Source organism: Saccopteryx leptura, chromosome 7, assembly GCF_036850995.1.
Source record: "Saccopteryx leptura isolate mSacLep1 chromosome 7, mSacLep1_pri_phased_curated, whole genome shotgun sequence".
Classification (NCBI taxonomy): domain Eukaryota; kingdom Metazoa; phylum Chordata; class Mammalia; order Chiroptera; family Emballonuridae; genus Saccopteryx; species Saccopteryx leptura.
In genome coordinates this window covers 81,780,333-81,798,696 of record NC_089509.1, presented here as the reverse complement: position 1 = coordinate 81,798,696, position 18,364 = coordinate 81,780,333, and the positions used below count along the sequence as shown (strand labels likewise).

At 36.9% G+C, this 18,364-nt stretch overlaps 1 protein-coding gene across 1 annotated transcript in view; it reads left to right on the top strand.

The window, feature by feature from the left end:
• The window catches only part of DNAH7 (dynein axonemal heavy chain 7), a 256,542-nt gene that overhangs the window by 156,281 nt on the left and 81,897 nt on the right, over positions 1-18,364 (top strand). The window contains exons 44-47 of the mRNA XM_066345867.1: positions 709-1,055; positions 2,838-3,018; positions 6,042-6,227; positions 11,355-11,518. Coding sequence (XP_066201964.1) covers positions 709-1,055; positions 2,838-3,018; positions 6,042-6,227; positions 11,355-11,518 — 878 coding nt within the window. The remainder of the gene's footprint in view (positions 1-708; positions 1,056-2,837; positions 3,019-6,041; positions 6,228-11,354; positions 11,519-18,364) is intronic.

Here is an 18,364-nt window from a genome sequence, read left to right as displayed (position 1 = left end):
TAAAGTCTTTAATTCAATAGGGCAATTGTAATTGTAAAAAAAAAAAGAAAAAACATAGATAAAGTACAATATTAGAATTGTGGTTCATATCTATATGTTGAAAGGTTGTGCAGCCATTAAAAATGATGTAAATGTATACTAGCAAGAAAGGTGGTTCACTATATGTTGTTATTGAAATAATTTTTAAAACAGCCTGTATGCTGTGTATAGTATGATTCCATTGGTTAAAATATGGCCTATACCCTGGTTTGTAACATATACATATACATAGAAAGAGATACAGAAGGATGCAAACAAAAATGTTTACAATGTAAGTTAATTATATATAAAATGGGATTGTAGTCTTCATATTTATAATTTATTTGTATTTTTTAATGTTTGCATCTTCTATTATTTTTAAGATGCTACAAAATTCTTACTTGTAACAACCAAATCCCTCTTTTAAGTGTTTTTGAAGTATACTTTATGTCATAAGTAATCTTGCATAAGGTATCTTTCCATTATTATTTTTAGTTTTTAACTTTCTGGGGAGGCAAACCTCTCAATGCTTCTTGGCAATGCCTCTTGAAAATGCTATCGTTGTAACCATTTCTTCCTAAAAAACAATGAGATTTTATGTCTTACAGCTTAGTTTGAAAATAGAAACCAATTACAAGTAACACACAGACAAACTATTCTTTTTAAATAATTAGCATGTTTTATTTCAAGGACATTACAGTGGTAAAGTCCATGAAGAGTCCTCCTGCCGGTGTCAAGATTGTTATGGAAGCCATATGCATCCTGAAAGGCATCAAGGCTGACAAAATCCCTGACCCGACAGGTTCAGGAAAAAAGATAGAGGATTTCTGGGGTCCAGCTAAGAGACTTCTTGGTGACATCCGATTTCTACAGTCACTTCATGAATATGACAAAGACAACATTCCTCCAGCTTACATGAATATCATAAGAAAAAATTATATACCAAATCCAGATTTTGTTCCAGAAAAGATCAGAAATGCTTCCACAGCAGCCGAGGGTCTGTGCAAATGGGTCATAGCAATGGATTCATATGATAAGTAAGTACTGACAAAAAGAAACCAAACTGATTTGTTTTAATTTCAAGTTTGTTCAGTTAGACAATGTAAAACTTAGAAGCTACACAGGTGAGAGTAACCTCAAAAAATTATGCCTAATACCTGCTATGTACTTATGTACAATATTTACTGGAGGCAAGATTATACCAACTAAAGAGTATAACACAGTGGTACTTAAACTTTTGGACTCAGGAGCCCTTTATGCTCTTAAAAATTATTGGAGACCCCAAAAACTTTTGTTTATCTACCATATTAGAGATTAAAACTGAGAAAAAGTTTAAATATTAATTTATCTTAAAGTAACAGTGAAAGCATGACACGTTAACTTATTTTTTTAAATCCACATTTTCAAAATATTTATAAGAAGTGTGGTATTTTATATTTTAGCAAATTTCTTTAATATGTGCTCTTATAGAAGATAGCTGGCCTCTCAAATCTTCTTCTTCAGTCTGTTGCAATATATTGTTTTGATTGATGTATATCAGTCAACCTGGTCCCTACAGCTCACTAGTGGGTGTTCCAGCTTTCATGGTGGGCGGTAGCAGAGCAACCAAAGTATAAATAAAAAGATAGATTTAAATATAGTAAGTTGTTTTATAAAGATTTATTCTGCCAAACTTAGCGAAAATCCAACAGAAAGTACTTGGTAAGTAATTATTATTATATGCTTTAACTTGCTGTAACTCTGCTTTATAAATTTTATAAAGTAAAGTTACTTCCCTACTTTATAAATCACCATTACTGTGGAACTGGTGGGTGGCTAGAAAATTTTACTACTAACAGAGATACAAAAGTGGGCAGTAGGTATAAAAAAGTTGACTACCCCTGATGTATATGAAGAAAACACAGCCTCACACAGATGTTTAGGTGGACAAGGGAAGACCTAGTGGACTCCCTGAAGGGGAAGGAGCATTCCTTGGACCACATTTGCAAAACCACTGGTGTATTATAGTGTATTATATTTTATGAGACAAGGAGCCTTTTTTGATGCCTGTATGAGAATCATTGATAACATGTATATACAGAGTAAAAACTATTGGTTATTTCTTCAGAAAGCAACTGTTACAGTTGTCTTCAAATTCATAGACAATTTGAATTATTTTATATATATATATATATATATGTTACATGCTTTATATGTTTGGGACCATGATATACTATCTTAATAATAAATTTAAATTGACTATTCTATCATTTGTTTAGAAAGATAACATGATTGACTCCATTTCCTAGATAGAAAAAATAATTTAGATCCATCCTTTTTTCTACATAGTACCTTTTATTACCAACATACATATTTATAAGGAAATTGGATTTTAGGTAAGGATATATTCTGAAATTTTAAAGAAAAGGAAAAGAAAGAAAATGATACAGATAAAATACCTCACCTTCTCCTCATCAGAATTAAGCCTTAACGAATCAGGTTACTTTCCCCAAACACTATAATATTTTACATGAATATGCAATTCTTTTATGGTAAAATCGCCAAGATTCCACTGGCAACAATCGAATATTTATTTTGGATAAAAAAAAATAATTATTTACTTGAAATTATTGTGCATATTTGGTGTCTATTTTAGTAGTCATTTCTTATGTGCTGGGATCAACCTTGACTGATTTTTAGATGAAACAATATAGAAATCAGTATAGGTTGTATATAAAGATGGGTTTTGAGTAATAGTAAGGATATTAGAAAAGCAAATTCAGTGATAGTGCACTGGAATATTAAATGTATATTTCATTTTCCAATTTTACTTTTTGCAGAGTGGCAAAAATTGTAGCTCCTAAAAAGATAAAGCTAGCTGCAGCTGAAGGGGAGCTTAAAGTCGCCATGGATGGCCTTAGAAAGAAGCAGGCAGCCCTGCGTGAAGTTCAGGACAAGCTGGCCAAGCTTCAGGACACGCTTGAACTAAATAAAGAGAAGAAGGCTGACTTGGAAAACCAGGTACAGGATAAGATAGATAAAGATGGCCAATTGTCAATTATTGTGAATATAAATGATGTCAGTGTTAGCATATAACACAGTGACCTTGTTTTTGTCAGGAGTTGGTGAACTGTGACCTACAGGCCAAATCTACCATTGTCTGTTTTTATGGCCCACAAGCTACTGATAGTTTTGACATTTTTAAATGGTTACATATTAAATGGTTATATAAGTACTTACATACTATAATTAATATTCTCTCTCTCTCTCTCTCTCTCTCTCTCTCTTTAGTGAGAAAGAGACAGAGAGAGAGATAAGAAGCATCAACTCACGAATTGCAGCACCTTAGTTGTTCATGGATTGCTTTCTCATATGTGACTTGGCTGGGGGGCTCCAGCCAAGCCAGTGATCCCTTGCTCAAAACAATAACCTTGGGCTCAACTCAGTGATCTTGGGCTTCAAGCCAGAGACCATGGGGTCATGTCTGTGATCCCAGACTCAAGCCAGTGACCCTGTGCTCAAGCTGGTGACCTTGAGGTTTCAAACCTGGGTCCTTAGCATTCAAAGCCAAAGCTCTATCTATTGCACCACTGCCTGGTTAGGCACTTACATAATATTCTTGATTTTACCTCTTGGGCCCCAGAGCAAAAAGTATTTACCTTCTGGTCCTTCCTCTCCCCCCCCCCAAAAAAAATTAGCAATCATCTCTGCCTTATATTATTAAAATATTGAGTTAGGGCATTTAAATTATTATTCATGTTATAAGTAAGGAAATGGAGAACCAAAACAGTAAAGCTCAGATTAGAACTCAATACCCAGAACCATATCGTGTCCACTGAAAATGTCTTTAAAAACATTTCTCTAACTTAAAAAGTTATATTCTTTGTAAAAATTAACTGTAAAGTCTGATTATATTTCAGAGAAAAAGTCAAAATACTTTGTAATAGTCAAAATGTGTTGGGTGCTTGTTATGTGGAAGACACTATTGTTCTGAAAGCAGTATGCATTATCTCATTTTCTCACAACAGCCTTCAGAGGGAGGTAGTCTTTTTGTACCTTTTTGTAGAAACTAAAGCACCCAAAAGTTGAATAACTTGTCCATGGTCAACCTAGCGTCTAAGCAATAAGGCTAAGATCTGAACCCCGGCAATCAATCTGACTCTAATAGCTATGCTCTTTCCCACAGCATCAGACTGCTTCCTTCTGTAGGATATGTGTGCATATTCTATCTATATTTGTGCAAATATGTGACCCGGTGCTAATATTTAGAAATGTGACTTATTATTAGGCATAATTTCTAAGTGATCAGTTTTGCCTTAAATAATATAATTGACAGTATATTGTCACTCATATTTCAACTAAACACATTTCAACTCTGCTGTATATGTTTGAAATTTTTATTTATTTTTCAAAATAAAATGTTAAAAATTAGGGTAACATAAAATGAATGTATGCATATATGTATACTAAAAATCTGCTTTTGGCAAAGAAATTTTAACTAAAATAGTTTTACTTACTAATTTCTGATGACAACTTTATTATACTCTAAGACGTGATTTAACATATTTCAACATCATTGGAAGAATAATGGATGAAGAACAAAACTAGGAAGTAAGAAACTGTTAAAAAAGGGAAAATTCAAAAAGAAAAAGTTTAAATTTAAGAAGTGTCAAGAGTATTACTATTTAGATACCTTGTATTTTTAAAACTTATCTTTAGATAAACTGACTCAAGATTTTATGTTTTAATCTAAAAATAATTATTTAATGTAAATATAATTACACTAGAAAAAAGTATAAGCCAAATTCTTATTACAAAACAATGTAAATGTCTATTTTTTATCAATTATTTAGTTCCTCTTTTCATGTGAATTATTTAATTTTGAATTTCAAGATAAATTTTAATCTTGTCCTCTTCCCCAAATAATGATGTTAAATCACTTAAAATTACATCAAAATAATTCAGGTATTCTACTAGATATTGCTTTTGAATGGATTGTAATGGCTTTTCCCCAAGTTTGCTACTTTCATAATTACTTTTTTTATTTTTAAAATTACTTTGCTTAATTACATGTAATCAAATTTGGTGAACAGTCTTTTGCACAAAATTGTCTCTCAAGTATTGATTGATGCCCTAATTTAAGGTTAAGTGCAAATGTCTGAGTAGGTTGACACAATTTAACAACTTGCAAATTGTGCTTTGTGAGTAAACATAAATTATTAAAACTTTTAAACATTTTAACCTTTAAAATGATCAAATCAACCATAGTTAAATGAGTGGAAAACACTCACAAAATATTTAAAATAAAATGCATTTAGATTATTATTTTGTGTGTGTGTGTGTGTGTGTGACAGAGACAGAGAGAGACAGAGAGAGGGACAGATAAGGACAGACAGATAGGAAGAGAAAGAGATTAGAAGCATCATTTTTTTGTTGCTGCACCTTAGTTGTTCATTGACTGCTTTCTAATATGTGCCTTGATGGGGGGGGGGAGGGGCTACAGCAGACCAAGTGACCCCTTGCTCAAGGCAGCAACCTTGGGCTCAAGCCAGCAACCATGGGGTCATGTCTATGATCCTGTGCTCAAGCTGGCAACCTTGGGGTTTCAAACCTGGGTCTTCTGTGTCCCAGTTCGACGCTCTATCCACTGCACCAACACTTGGTCAGGTTCATTTAGATTATTAAAATGGAGGGAGACCATATATATTTGCAAGAGAATGTTGTTCATTATATCATTAACTTTTAGTGTCTATATTGTAGGCTGTTTCCTTGAATAGAGCTATCTTTGCATTATATGAGAAATACTATTATGAATTTCAAAATTGTATTAAAGTACATACTTCATTATGAAGAAAATTCTAAAACATCATGAACCTCACAGTGTTCATAATAAACTGTCTCACATTTTTCTTTTAGAGACTTAAAAAAATTCCAATCAGAAATTTGTAATTAAAAAATCATTTATCTCTGAAGATAAAATCTCGCAGAACTTTAAAACTCATTCTACTTGTGGAGATTGACAAAAATTTCCATTCATTTTTGAGGTTGACTTGTGCAGCAAAAAGCTAGAACGAGCTGAGCAGTTGATTGGAGGCCTTGGGGGCGAGAAAACACGGTGGAGTCAAACATCTCTGGAGCTTGGGCTGTTGTATATCAACCTGACGGGTGACATCCTCATTTCCTCAGGAGTTGTGGCTTACCTGGGAGCCTTTACATCTAACTATCGGCAGGTGAGTGATACAAGCCAATTTCTAAGGTCTCTTCCTGACTCTCCCATTACAGCCGACAGTAATCTTAGGGATGTTTGTTTGTTTGTTTGTTTGTTTTGGTGGAGAAGCAAAATGTGTTTAAGTGATTTCTAGTTGTGCATTTAAATTATTCTCTGTATTAATCAAAAGATGCTCTATAAATACTTTTCCAAAATCTTATTGTTTTAGAAACAAAAAGATTGACTTTAAAATGTGATGTGAAATAGTAGACCCTAATGATAAAATTTCAGTTTCTAAATAAGTATAAAGGTATCATTATTGTGTGTATGTTTTATCAACTAAATTGCCTATGAGTTTCATTAATAAACGATTCCAAATCACTTCAGAGACCGACACTTTAGGGGAAGAAGCTATGAGCTTGCCTGAAACCCAATTGATAAGGGACTTTTTATCTCAGGAAACACAGACAGAGTTCCCTGCTTTGAATTGCTACCCCTTTGCCGGATTCTACCTCTGTCTTCTCCTTGACTCAACTCCTAACTCTGTTTCTCCTCCCTGCCTTTTCCTTCCACTTTCAGTCCCTTTATGAATAAAACTCAGCATATTCTTCAGCTTGATGTAGGAAAATTGAACTGGAACTCAGCTCAGAACATGTCCCTTTCAAAGCAAGAGGAGAGATTTAGAAAGATTAAAAGAATTAAAAGAAAAAGGAAAGGAGGTTGATGAGAGTAAAGAGAAGGAAATTTAGAACATTTGGCAATAGTTTCTGTTGTCAAGCAAGGAAAGAAAGAGTAAATGATAACACCTTTATCATCTTATAAGTATTTGCTTATATGTGGTCTCAGCTGAACCTCACTTAATTTCAGGACTTTCTCTTAAGCAGAATTCTTGGTGGGCACTGTTTTAGTTTGTTTATTTGCTGTATGTTTTTAATCAAAATGGTTTAAAATCCTCACACAGATGGTGCTTCTGTCTTTAGTCTTTTGGGTTTGGGGAGCCCTTGTTTTGGTGTACAACCTCTCTATTGTTCTTAGCTTTTGTTCATTTGTATCTTTGAGTGACTGTCTACGGTTATGGCATTAATATGTTTTAGTTCAAATGGTTCAAATATAACACTCTTTACTTAGTAATAGATATGTTTGCTCAACAGTTTCATAGGCTGAGGCTTATAAAGAATAAGAAAATTGCTCAGAGCTACACAGGGGTTAATGACAAGAGTGTGAATGAGACTTAAAGCCCCCTACCTTCTTAATTGAGCACTCTCTCCTCTTCCACATCAGATTGGAACCATGAAAGGAGGATTAGCTGCAGTCACCCTTACCCTCTTTGTTGGTTCCCAGCATGGCTCTGGGTGTCGGCACTGGCACTTGCTTAGTGGTCCAGGGCCATGCTGACAGTATACCAGCAAGAACCAGCAAGAACCATTCCTCCCATTCCACCTCCTCCCACAGACTTGTTCCAACGCATGCATCCTGCTGACATCACAGTCACCCGCTTCTACCAGAATGGAGTTGCCAGTCAGACCACCACACAAATGCTTCAAGAGAGCACTGAGGTGGAATTTACTGACAGAAGCAAAGCAACAGTCAAGATACAACCAAAGCTCATAGCTCCTTCTATGAACTTCTATCCACTGTCCCCGCAACGGACTCAAGGATCCATGTCACCCCATCTCATCTCATCAGCATGAAAGCTGACAAGCAGTTTTATCGCTTCCTGTCTTCACTGTAGAAACTTAGGCTTTTACTTTCCTTTATGAGTATCTCACGTCACTGTTTCTTCTGGTGAATTCATTCTTTGAGTCCTACTCCATGATCTTCTCTTTTATTTCTTTTAGTCGTGGTAGCTGGCAGTTTACACCCCATCAAGAGTTTCCTATTCAGTTCTAACTTTAATTTGTGTGCTACTGAGCACACTATAAACTGTAAGTGTAACAGTTAGAGTGGCAGCTTCACTGCTCTGCTGAGAGCCCCTCCTGGCTTCCTGTGCTGTCACGTGTGTCTCTTTTTTGGTACACTTCCCATAGATTCTTAGAATCCACTTGCCCAGCACTTGGAGAGGTAGAGTCGCCTGGGAATTATCTTCCCTTTGGCTCAGGCCTGAATGAATGATTAACAGATGTGGGAGTCTGTCTCCCTTCCCTCTCACTGGGACAACTCTGAAGAAGAACTTCTACTTTCTGTGGGATCAAGATGAAGCCACCTGCTGCAGAACTGGCTGGCCCTTCACCTTTAACTGGCTGCTTCCAGTCCTGTCCTGCTTCTCCTAGGGTCCCTTCCTTAATAAATCATTTCACATAAGTCTTCATCTCAAAGTCTGCTTCTGAAAAACCCAACTAAGAAAAATGACCTAGTAGCCTGACCTGTGGTGGTGCAGTGGGTAAAGCATCCACCTGGAATGCAGAGATTGCTGGTTCAAAACCCCCGGCTTGCCTGGTCAAGGCACATGTAACAAGCAACCGCTACGAGTTGAAGCTTCTTGTCCCTTCTTCTCTCTCTCTCTCTCTCATCAATACATAAAATATATTTTTTAAAAGTCCTTATAATAATCTTGGCTCCTTTTGAACATCAAATTCTCAGAATGCTAAGAACCCTCAATAAACAGCAGGATTCTCTTCCCTGCAATCTTGAATCGGGTAGTTGTCAGTTATTCCTCAACCTCTTTGTCGAGTTGGTACCTTTCATTAAAAAAAAAAGAAAGAGAGCCCTGGCCGGTTGGCTCAGCGGTAGAGCGTCGGCCTAGCGTGCTGAGGACCCGGGTTCGATTCCTGGCCAGAGCACACAGGAGAGGCGCCTGATTGCTTCTCCACCCCTCCGCCACAACTTCCTCTCTGTCTCTCTCTTCCCCTCCCGCAGCCAAGGCTCTATTGGAACAAAGATGGCCCCGGCGCTGAGGATGGCTCTGTGGTCTCTGCCTCAGGTGCTAGAGTGGCTCTGGTCGCAACATGGCGATGCCCAGGATGGGCAGAGCGTCGCCCCCTGGTGGGCGTGCCGGGTGGATCCCAGTCGGGCGCATGCGGGAGTCTGTCTGTCTCTCCCTGTTTCCAGCTTCAGAAAAATGCAAAAAAAAAAAGAAAGAAGACTTCAGTTCTCCAGTGATAACTGGGCCCATAGTACTTCAATAAATTTTAAAAATGAGTACCTGACAAAACTCAGAATATTTACTTAGCTACAAAATATCTTCCCATAAAATGTTTATTAATTAAAAAGGGAAAGAGCAACTTAGTGGAGAAGCTATACTACAATATTTCATCAGCACTGCCTTGACTCAGCTTTGAATCCTGATTAAAAACTCTGCGTTCCCTACTGCGGGCAGTTTGCTGAGCTATCCCCACAACCATTTCCTTCATCGGGCTCTAATGCTCCAAGGTCACACTAGGCACGGCCCTAACTTCCAGAGGCCCCCAGCACCTGCCACCTGGGGATGACTCTTCTGGCTGTGTTTGTGGGATTCTTCTAAGTACTTAATCTCCAGGAAACCTAGCTTGTCATACGTAAGCTATCCTCCTACATACAGTTCCACTGTGTTGTTACCCTGTATCCAGGTGCAACCCCCTGTGTGGCAACCTTCTCTCATTTGGAGCTTTAACAAAACATTCATCTATTCAGATATCTTTGGGTTTTGTTCCACCATCCAGAGAAGCTGTAATCATACCTAAAATCATATAATTATGAAACAGAAACCTGGCAGACACCTTAATCAAGTGATAAAAATCAACATCATCAATACGTGAACAATTTGAAATCATGTACCATTGATGGAAAGCAATCAAAGAACACATCATTTCTGTAATATTCTTGCCAAAGGTGTCATGAGAGATTCATCACACCGACCCAATTAAGAGGCATTCTGCAAAAAACAAACAAACCCTGGCTTATCAAGGTCATTAAAGTCATCAACTCCATCCAAACTGTCATGGCTTTTCCTCTGCAAACCTAAGGGAATGTTGGTTGCACCTCCCCAGCAGGAACCTGAAGGGAGCGGTAGTGCCCACCATGCCCTCTCAGCTGGCACCGCGTCACACGCCCAGCATGCTCATCTACCCCCGGGCTGCTATCAACACCTATATCCAGCTTCTCTCTGTCTCTTCCTAACCTGTTTTCTTTCTGGTCATATCTTTTACTATTTCTGAATTCTTTGATCTGTAACCTCAAATTGGTTTTGTTTTTTTTTTTTTTTTTTTTAATGAAGCTGGAAACGGGGAGAGACAGTCAGACAGACTCCCGCATGCGCCCGACCAGGATCCACCCGGCACGCCCACCAGGGGCGAAGCTCTGCCCACCAGGGAGCGATGCTCTGCCCCTCCGGGGCGTCGCTCTGCCGCGACCAGAGCCACTCTGGCGCCTGGGGCAGAGGCCAAGGAGCCATCCCCAGTGCCCGGGCCATCTTTGCTCCAATGGAACCTCGGCTGTGGGAGGGGAAGAGAGAGACAAAGAGGAAGGAGGGGGTGGGGGGTGGAGAAGCAAATGAGCACTTCTCCTATGTGCCCTGGCCGGGAATCGAACCCGGGTCCCCCGCACGCCAGGCCGACGCTCTACCGCTGAGCCAACCGGCCAGGGCCCTCAAATTGGTTTTTGACTTCTGACTTTTTGAGTATGAACCTTGGATTGAAGTACCCCTCTGGTTCCAGAGCATCCCGAGGAGGGTATCACAGACCCCAGTATATGTTCCGATCCTTGCTGGTGTCTAATAGCCCTGCCGTGGTTCCTCCGCCCGGGCATGTGAGAGCCAGGAATAAGTGTTTATATGTCCCCTACCAGTTCAAACTGGATTTACTGTTATACAATAATACTGTATTATGTTTATTATTTGTAATTTAAAGAAAATATGTAGAAAAACAAGGTGGTCTCCAATTACTCTGTCAGATGAAGCTTTAGAATAATCATTGGCAATTATTTTTTCCAGATACAAAATTCTGGTTTCTCTATTAACTGATCATCCAAACTTGATCTCAACATTGGATATAATTAATTTTCATTTAATACATAGTAGACCTTCCAAGTTATAATTTTATTTGGGAAAAATATGATAGACACAAATCATTTTTAAGGTAGAATTTCAACAATGGTTTGTTGACTCACTCAGTCAACAAAGTATTCATTTAGTAACCTCTAACTTTTTTTTTTAATCTTTCTGTTTGCCTTAAAGTACCAAATCAAGGAGTGGACAAATTTGTGCAAAGGAAGAGATATCCCCTGTTCTGATGATTATTCCCTTATGGCTATCTTGGGAGAAGCAGTGACAATTCGAGCCTGGAATATTGCTGGGTTACCTTCTGACTCATTTTCCATTGATAATGGAATCATCATAATGTAAGAAAAATATTTTTCTCACAAATGATCCCTCTTAATTAGTATATTTATTTACCTGTGCAGCTTTTTAACAATTACAACTAATAAAATTTTATAGTATTGAATTTTTTTTGCTTAATTAGCTAAACTAAATATGAATAATCTCTTCCTTCTCCTATTAATATTAGAGTAGTTAAGTATTAGAGACCACGGTAAGCAAACCAAAGAACCCATATTACTTGCTTAATTATAAATCAGTCTTTAGCAAATAGAGCAAAACCCTACCATAAGTAAATAATTTCCAGAATTTTTATTCCCAGGGACTTGTTATTGCAGATTGATGAAAGGTTCAGGAGCATGTTGTTGGAGCTGATAATTTTGGGTGTTACAAATTCTGTATTTAGTCCCTACTGGGTGTGGGACTATCTTAAATGGTATGGATACACTTCCGGGTCATGGTCTGATTGGAGCTTTTATGACAATGGCTGCTATTCCTAGAATCTCCTTGTTAGTAGATAAATCTTATGGAGACTGGGTTGGGAGAATACTGGAGGCTCATCCAGCCTCATCTTTTGGAAGCTAAGCCCTTCAGCTTGCCCCAATGTGAGAACGATTATCAATTGTGTCATTTCCAAGTTCACATTACCATTCACTTTTCACTAGGCCAGCCTTCTTGGGGATTTTATATGTTAGAAACAATGCAAATAAACCATCAGTAGGAAATGTTCAGTTCTGTGTTACATGACTCTTTTGATTAGGTGTTAGTTTACTATTGAAAAAATAACAGCTAATAGTACTTAAAGTTAAAATGGTTGAGGCATGTGAATTTTATAAATAGAATTAACTACTATGTGTGAATACTAGTCATTCTTAAATTTTTTTGTATGTAGTATGTATAAATATTACTCTACAAATTAAAACTCTGGTGAATATATTTCTTTACTGCTCAACAAATGATCTTGGCTTATGGATTTCTTTAACATTTATTTACGGAATGTTCTACAGGGATTTGAGGTATGTGCAATTTGAAAATAATATAAAACAAGATAACATCTGATGAGACCACCTAGGCATTTGAGACAAACTAATCCTTATAGTTGGACCCTGAAATATTATGTTTAAAGCTTTCTGGTAACTAAGGCTAAAAAAGAAAAGCTGTGTTACATAGTTCTCATTTTTTAACCAAATAATTTGTACTTGGATAAACTTTTTCAAGAACTAAAATTTAATTATTTTGTTGATTTGAAGAAGAGATTACCAAGCTTTTCTTTGGGGGCCTAAATTAAGTACTATACTCTGCTCTGATAATCTAAATCCAAAAGAGAAATTACAGAATCTAGACAATCAATATGTGCACTAGTTTGCTGCTAAAACAGGTTTTTAAGTGCCTTTTAACAAGTATTGAATGGCTGCTAGTTTGTTTTTTAATTACTTAACAAATAGGTGACATACAGGCATTTGTGTTAATATTTGATGTGAGACTACACATTAGACTGCTATATGGGAGGTTTCTGAGAATTTAGAAGTCCATATCTGACTTAGTTTTGCCCCAGCAGACCAATTCACATCAACCTAAAGAATAGTCAGATGTTTGCTGTTTTGTTGTTGTTGCTATTGTTTCTCACTAAGAAAAAAATATTTTGCTTTTTTCAAACTTATGTGAATATAGTTGGTCATGTCCCACATAGTAGCAGTTATGTCTTTATTGTTTTGCAATTAATATAACTCTGTTCCATCGAGCAGAACATCTATAAGCATTATATCCATTGGAAACTAAATTACTTATTTTCTAACAAATATATATATATCTTTTCGTTTGAGTCCAGTCATATTCAAATAATGACAAGACTGTTGAATATTTCTGCTTTTAAGATTCCAAACCTTTCGTTGATTATTTTTCAAGACAACAGACTCGCATCTCAAAGAGATAGAGATATAAAATGGAGTTAATGAACCATAACCCCTAGATTTTGGCCATTTGTTAGTAAAAATGTTGAAATATTAGCAAAAAGGTATGGTAGCTATTTCACTAAGAAATATTTTTTTATTCTTGGTCTATTTGTCAATTTTGGTAATCTTATAAGGAGCGGTTTCAGTAAATAGACTTAAGGTGGTTATTTTATTTTATTTTTAAGTGAGAAGAGGGAAGATAGTGAGACAGACTCCGACATGTGCCCTGACCAAGATCCACCCAGCAACCCCCATCTGGGGCTGATGCTTGTAACTGAGCTATTTTTAGTACCTGAGGCAGAGGCTTCATGGAGCCATCCTCAGTACCCAGGGCCAATGCACTCAAATCAATTGAGCCATGACTACGGGAGAGGAAGAGAGAGTACGGAGCAGACAAGGAGGGTAGTAGAAGCAGATGGTTGCTTCTTCTGTGTGCCCTGACCAGGAATCAAACTCAGGACTTCTATATGCCGGTTTGATGCTCTACCACTGAGCCAACTGGCCAGGGCCTAAGGTGGTTATTTTTAAAGTGATTATTAAGTATCAGATAAGTATCCTATTTAACTGCATAGCACATTCTTCCATTACCTAGAGATACTTGTTTGATAATGGTAATACCTAATATTGAGCACTTACTAAGAATCTAATTTTGTGATAAGCACTTTTTACATACTGTTTTAGCTGAGTGAGGGGCTGATTATTTAAGGAAACTGAAAAAAGCCTATAAAATTTGGATAAGTTAGAATATAAGTAACTTTTGGAACTATTGATACCTGAAGGTCCTTGCCTAATTAGAATTTCAAGGGCTAGTGATAACATTAAATGGAATTGGATTGTATCTGAACATTTCAGGGGAAAGTATTAGAATTGCTTAACAACTTGTTAAGTAGATCAGACCTATATCTAATATAACTCTGCTCTTTAAAAGTGTCTTTTTTACTTCTGTGGGAGTCAGATAAATTAGGTTTATTTCAGCAGCAATAATAACTGAGGGTAATACTCACCATTCCTTGTACGGTTTTATTTATTGTTATATGTGTTCTAAAATAGCAAAACTCTTTGAAATGCACCATTGTTTTTTTTATTTGCCAAGATAATACTTTATTTTCCAAAATGATTATGTCAATGTCTACTCACCAACCATGCACAAGTTCCCATTATTCTACTTGCATGCATACATGTTAAAGTCAGACTTAAATTATTGTTAATCTGATGTGTAATAGTATCACATAGAGGGTTTTTAAAAAAAATTAAGTCTTGGATTTGCTGTACAGCTTAGTTATTAGACAGTCATATACTTGACATAGTATTAATCTCAATACTTCCAGTACCCACCTAGCACCATACATGGTTTATACAGTATTATTGACTATATTTCCTGTGCTTCACTTATCTTCCCATGACCTTTCGTAGTCACCAGTTTATGCTTCTTAGTCCCTTCACCTCTTTCACCTAGCCCCAACACCCTCTCCCCTCTGGTAATCACCAGTTCTCTATGTGTCTATGAATCTGTTTCAATTTTGTTTGTTCATTAATTTTGTTATTTAGATTTCACATATAGTGAAATCATATTGTAGTTGTCTTTCTCTGACTGACTTCCTATTTCACTGAGCATAATAGCCTCTAGAATCTAGATCCATCCATGCCGTCACAAATAGTAAGATTTCATTCTTTTTAGAGCCAAGTAATATTCTGGTGTATATATAGATATATACCACAGCTTTATTATCTACTACTCTATCAGTGAGCACTTGGGTTGTTTCTATTGCTGCCATCTTTGGAATTCTTGCACCACTGTTATATATTCAAATTCTTCTATGCAGACCATTGTGAACATTATTATCACTGTTAGAAGTCTGTATTTTTCAAAAACCCAAAGAGCACCAAATAACAATCCTCTCAAGGCAACAGCAAAAGAACAAACAGTATCAACACCTCAAGTGCTGAGTGCTATAAAAATTGAGTGTCCATTTGGGAACTACTGGTTTTAAAGCATCTCTGGACTCAAGAATGTTTTGGATCAGGGGTCCCCAAACTTTTTACACAGGGGGCCAGTTCACTGTCCCTCAGACCGTTGGAGGGCCGGACTATAAAAAAAACTATGAACAAATCCCTATGCACACTGCACATATCTTATTTTAAAGTAAAAAAACCAAAATGGGAACAAATACAATATTTAAAATAAAGAACAAGTAAATTTAAATCAACAAACTGACCAGTATTTCAATGGGAACTATGCTCCTCTCACTGACCACCAATGAAAGAGGTGCCCCTTCCAGAAGTGCAGAAGTGCGGTGGGGGCGGATAAATGGCCTCAGGGGGCCGCATGCGGCCCTCGGGCCGTAGTTTGGGGACCCCTGTTTTGGATGAAGGAAGAGCAAAGATAGTGTGGATAAAAACGTTGTCTTGTCAAAATATGATGCAAAATAATAGTGGAGATGAAGTAGACAATACATAAAGTGCTTGTTCATTTCAAATTTAGGAATAATATTTATCCATATAGTGAAGCTATTTAACCCAAAATGTGTTGCATATAGCTCTTCACAATAATTATTGTTATATTTTGGAAGCCGGCACATTCTTTTCAACCTACCCTGTAGAATATGTCCTTTGAAATTTATTTATCTGATATATTATTTTATGGAAGCCCTAATTTTTAAAAGCTAATATTGTAAACTGAAGTCACAACATTGTCCTGCTTTTGAATCAAAAAGATGTTATGTTGCGGATGTCATTTGCAGAAAATAAGTTTGATATAGTTGTTAATCAGGCATGGAAAAGTATCTTTCTGTATGTAAAGATGTGTGTGTGTGTGTGTGTGTGTGTACACATGAGAGAGAGAATGAGAGAAAAAATGTGTACATTTCATTGTTCCAGCAGAATTTGTTAAAATGTTTTTTTTTCTATTTGTTGGCTTGTATCTTTCTTGAAAATCAATATTGTGTATCCATTTCTGAATTGTCTATCCCATTGAAAAAATTTTCTGTCTTGAAAATACCATATTGCCTTTAACTAATGTCAGTTTATATTGTCTTGAAATCAGATGATATGTTTTCCAACTTTGTTTTTTTTTTTTCAAAATTGTTTTTACCTCTCAATATAAATTTTAAGTCAATATTTTGTTAGATCTGTATCCACTACTTTTTTTTTTTTTGGGGGGGGTGTATAGTTGTAAATGATACTTTTAAAAATTGTTTTCAGTTGTTCATTGCTAGTATTAGAAAAGCAATTGATTTACATCTTAGTTCGACCTTTGGTATGCTTCTTTGGATATGTTCCACATCTGCACTGCTGAGTAAAAAGCTCAGCACTTGTATCTGTTCGGTCACAGAATTAGGGAGTCCTTTCTTCAGGGCTGTCCCTTCCACAACTTCCTCCACACTTTCCATATCTCAGGGACCTTTTTTCCCATATTATTCTAATCAAAATGATGATGTTCTCTCAGAGTTTAACTTTCCACAATGTTACACTATCCCATGTGCATATTTAGGGCCAAGTGGCAAAGAGGAAAGACAAAAATACTGATATTCTCCTCACTTTGGACTAAATATTTTCCCTCCAAATTCATATGTTGATGCTTAAATCCCGAATGTGATGACGTTTGGAGGTAGGCCCTTCCTAGTTAATTAGGTCATGAGGTGGAGTCCTCCTGAATGGGATTAGTGCCCTTATAAGAAGAGACCACTGCTCTCTACCCTTCACTATGTGAAGATACAAAAAATGGCCATCTTCAAACCAGTCTCCAGAACTGTGAAAAATAAGTGTTAGTTATTTAAGCCACTCAGTCTGTGATCATTTGTTATAGCAACCTGAGCAGACTAAGACACGGTTGCACTCCATGCACAACAGAGGCTCCTTTGCCCAGTTCTGCTATCCAGAGAGTGGGGGTTTTCCTCAGTGTTTCAGATGACTGCTCCGTCATTGCTGCTGCAGCTGTGGCTGGGGTTGACACGGGGGCAGGTCCAGAAGAGAACAAAGAGAGAAAACATAAAGCACGATTTGCCCCCGTTCTGTCTGGCTCGCACATGGTTTTTTTTCAGTCCTCTAGTGAGACTTTTGCTACCTGTGCTTACTGCACAGTCCCCTACTGGGTCTGTTCTCAGGTCAAAGCCAAAAAATAGAAGAAAAAAGTACACAAGAAATTCACCATCTCCTTATTGGCCGTTCCTCAGGTTTTAATTTTCTTCCCATTCACTTGTTATATATGTTTTAGAATCTGCAAGTAGTTGCTTTTTGTATTTTACCCGGAATTGATTAGTGGGAAAGATAGGTTACAATAAGCTTAGCCCAGCTTTGTCAGCTCCAGAAGTCCTTTCCTCTGCCTCTGAGATATTTTTCTGTGGACCAGTATTCTCTTAGAAAATGTCCATTTTTGGAGCAAAAAATCATCAGATTTATATGGAACTATAAAAAGCCCCGAATAGCCAAAGCAATCCTAAAGAAAAAGAACGAAGCTGGGGGCATTACAATACCTGACTTCAAACTCTATTATAGGGCCACGACAATCAAAACAGCATGGTATTGGCATAAAAATAGACACTCGGACCAATGGAACAGAATAGAAAGCCCAGAAATAAAATCACATATATATAGTCAAATAATTTTTGACAAAGGGGCCAACAACACACAATGGAGAAAAGAAAGCCTCTTCAACAAATGGTGCTGGGAAAACTGGAAAGCCACATGCAAAAGAATGAAGCTGGACTACAGTTTGTCCCCCTGTACTAAAATTAACTCAAAATGGATCAAAGATCTAAACATAAGACCTGAAACAATAAAGTACATAGAAGAAGACATAGGTACCAAACTTATGGACCTGGGCTTTAAAGAGCATTTTATGAATTTGACTCCACAGGCAAGAGAAGTGAAAGCAAAAATTAATGAATGGGACTACATCAGACTAAGAAGTTTTTGTTC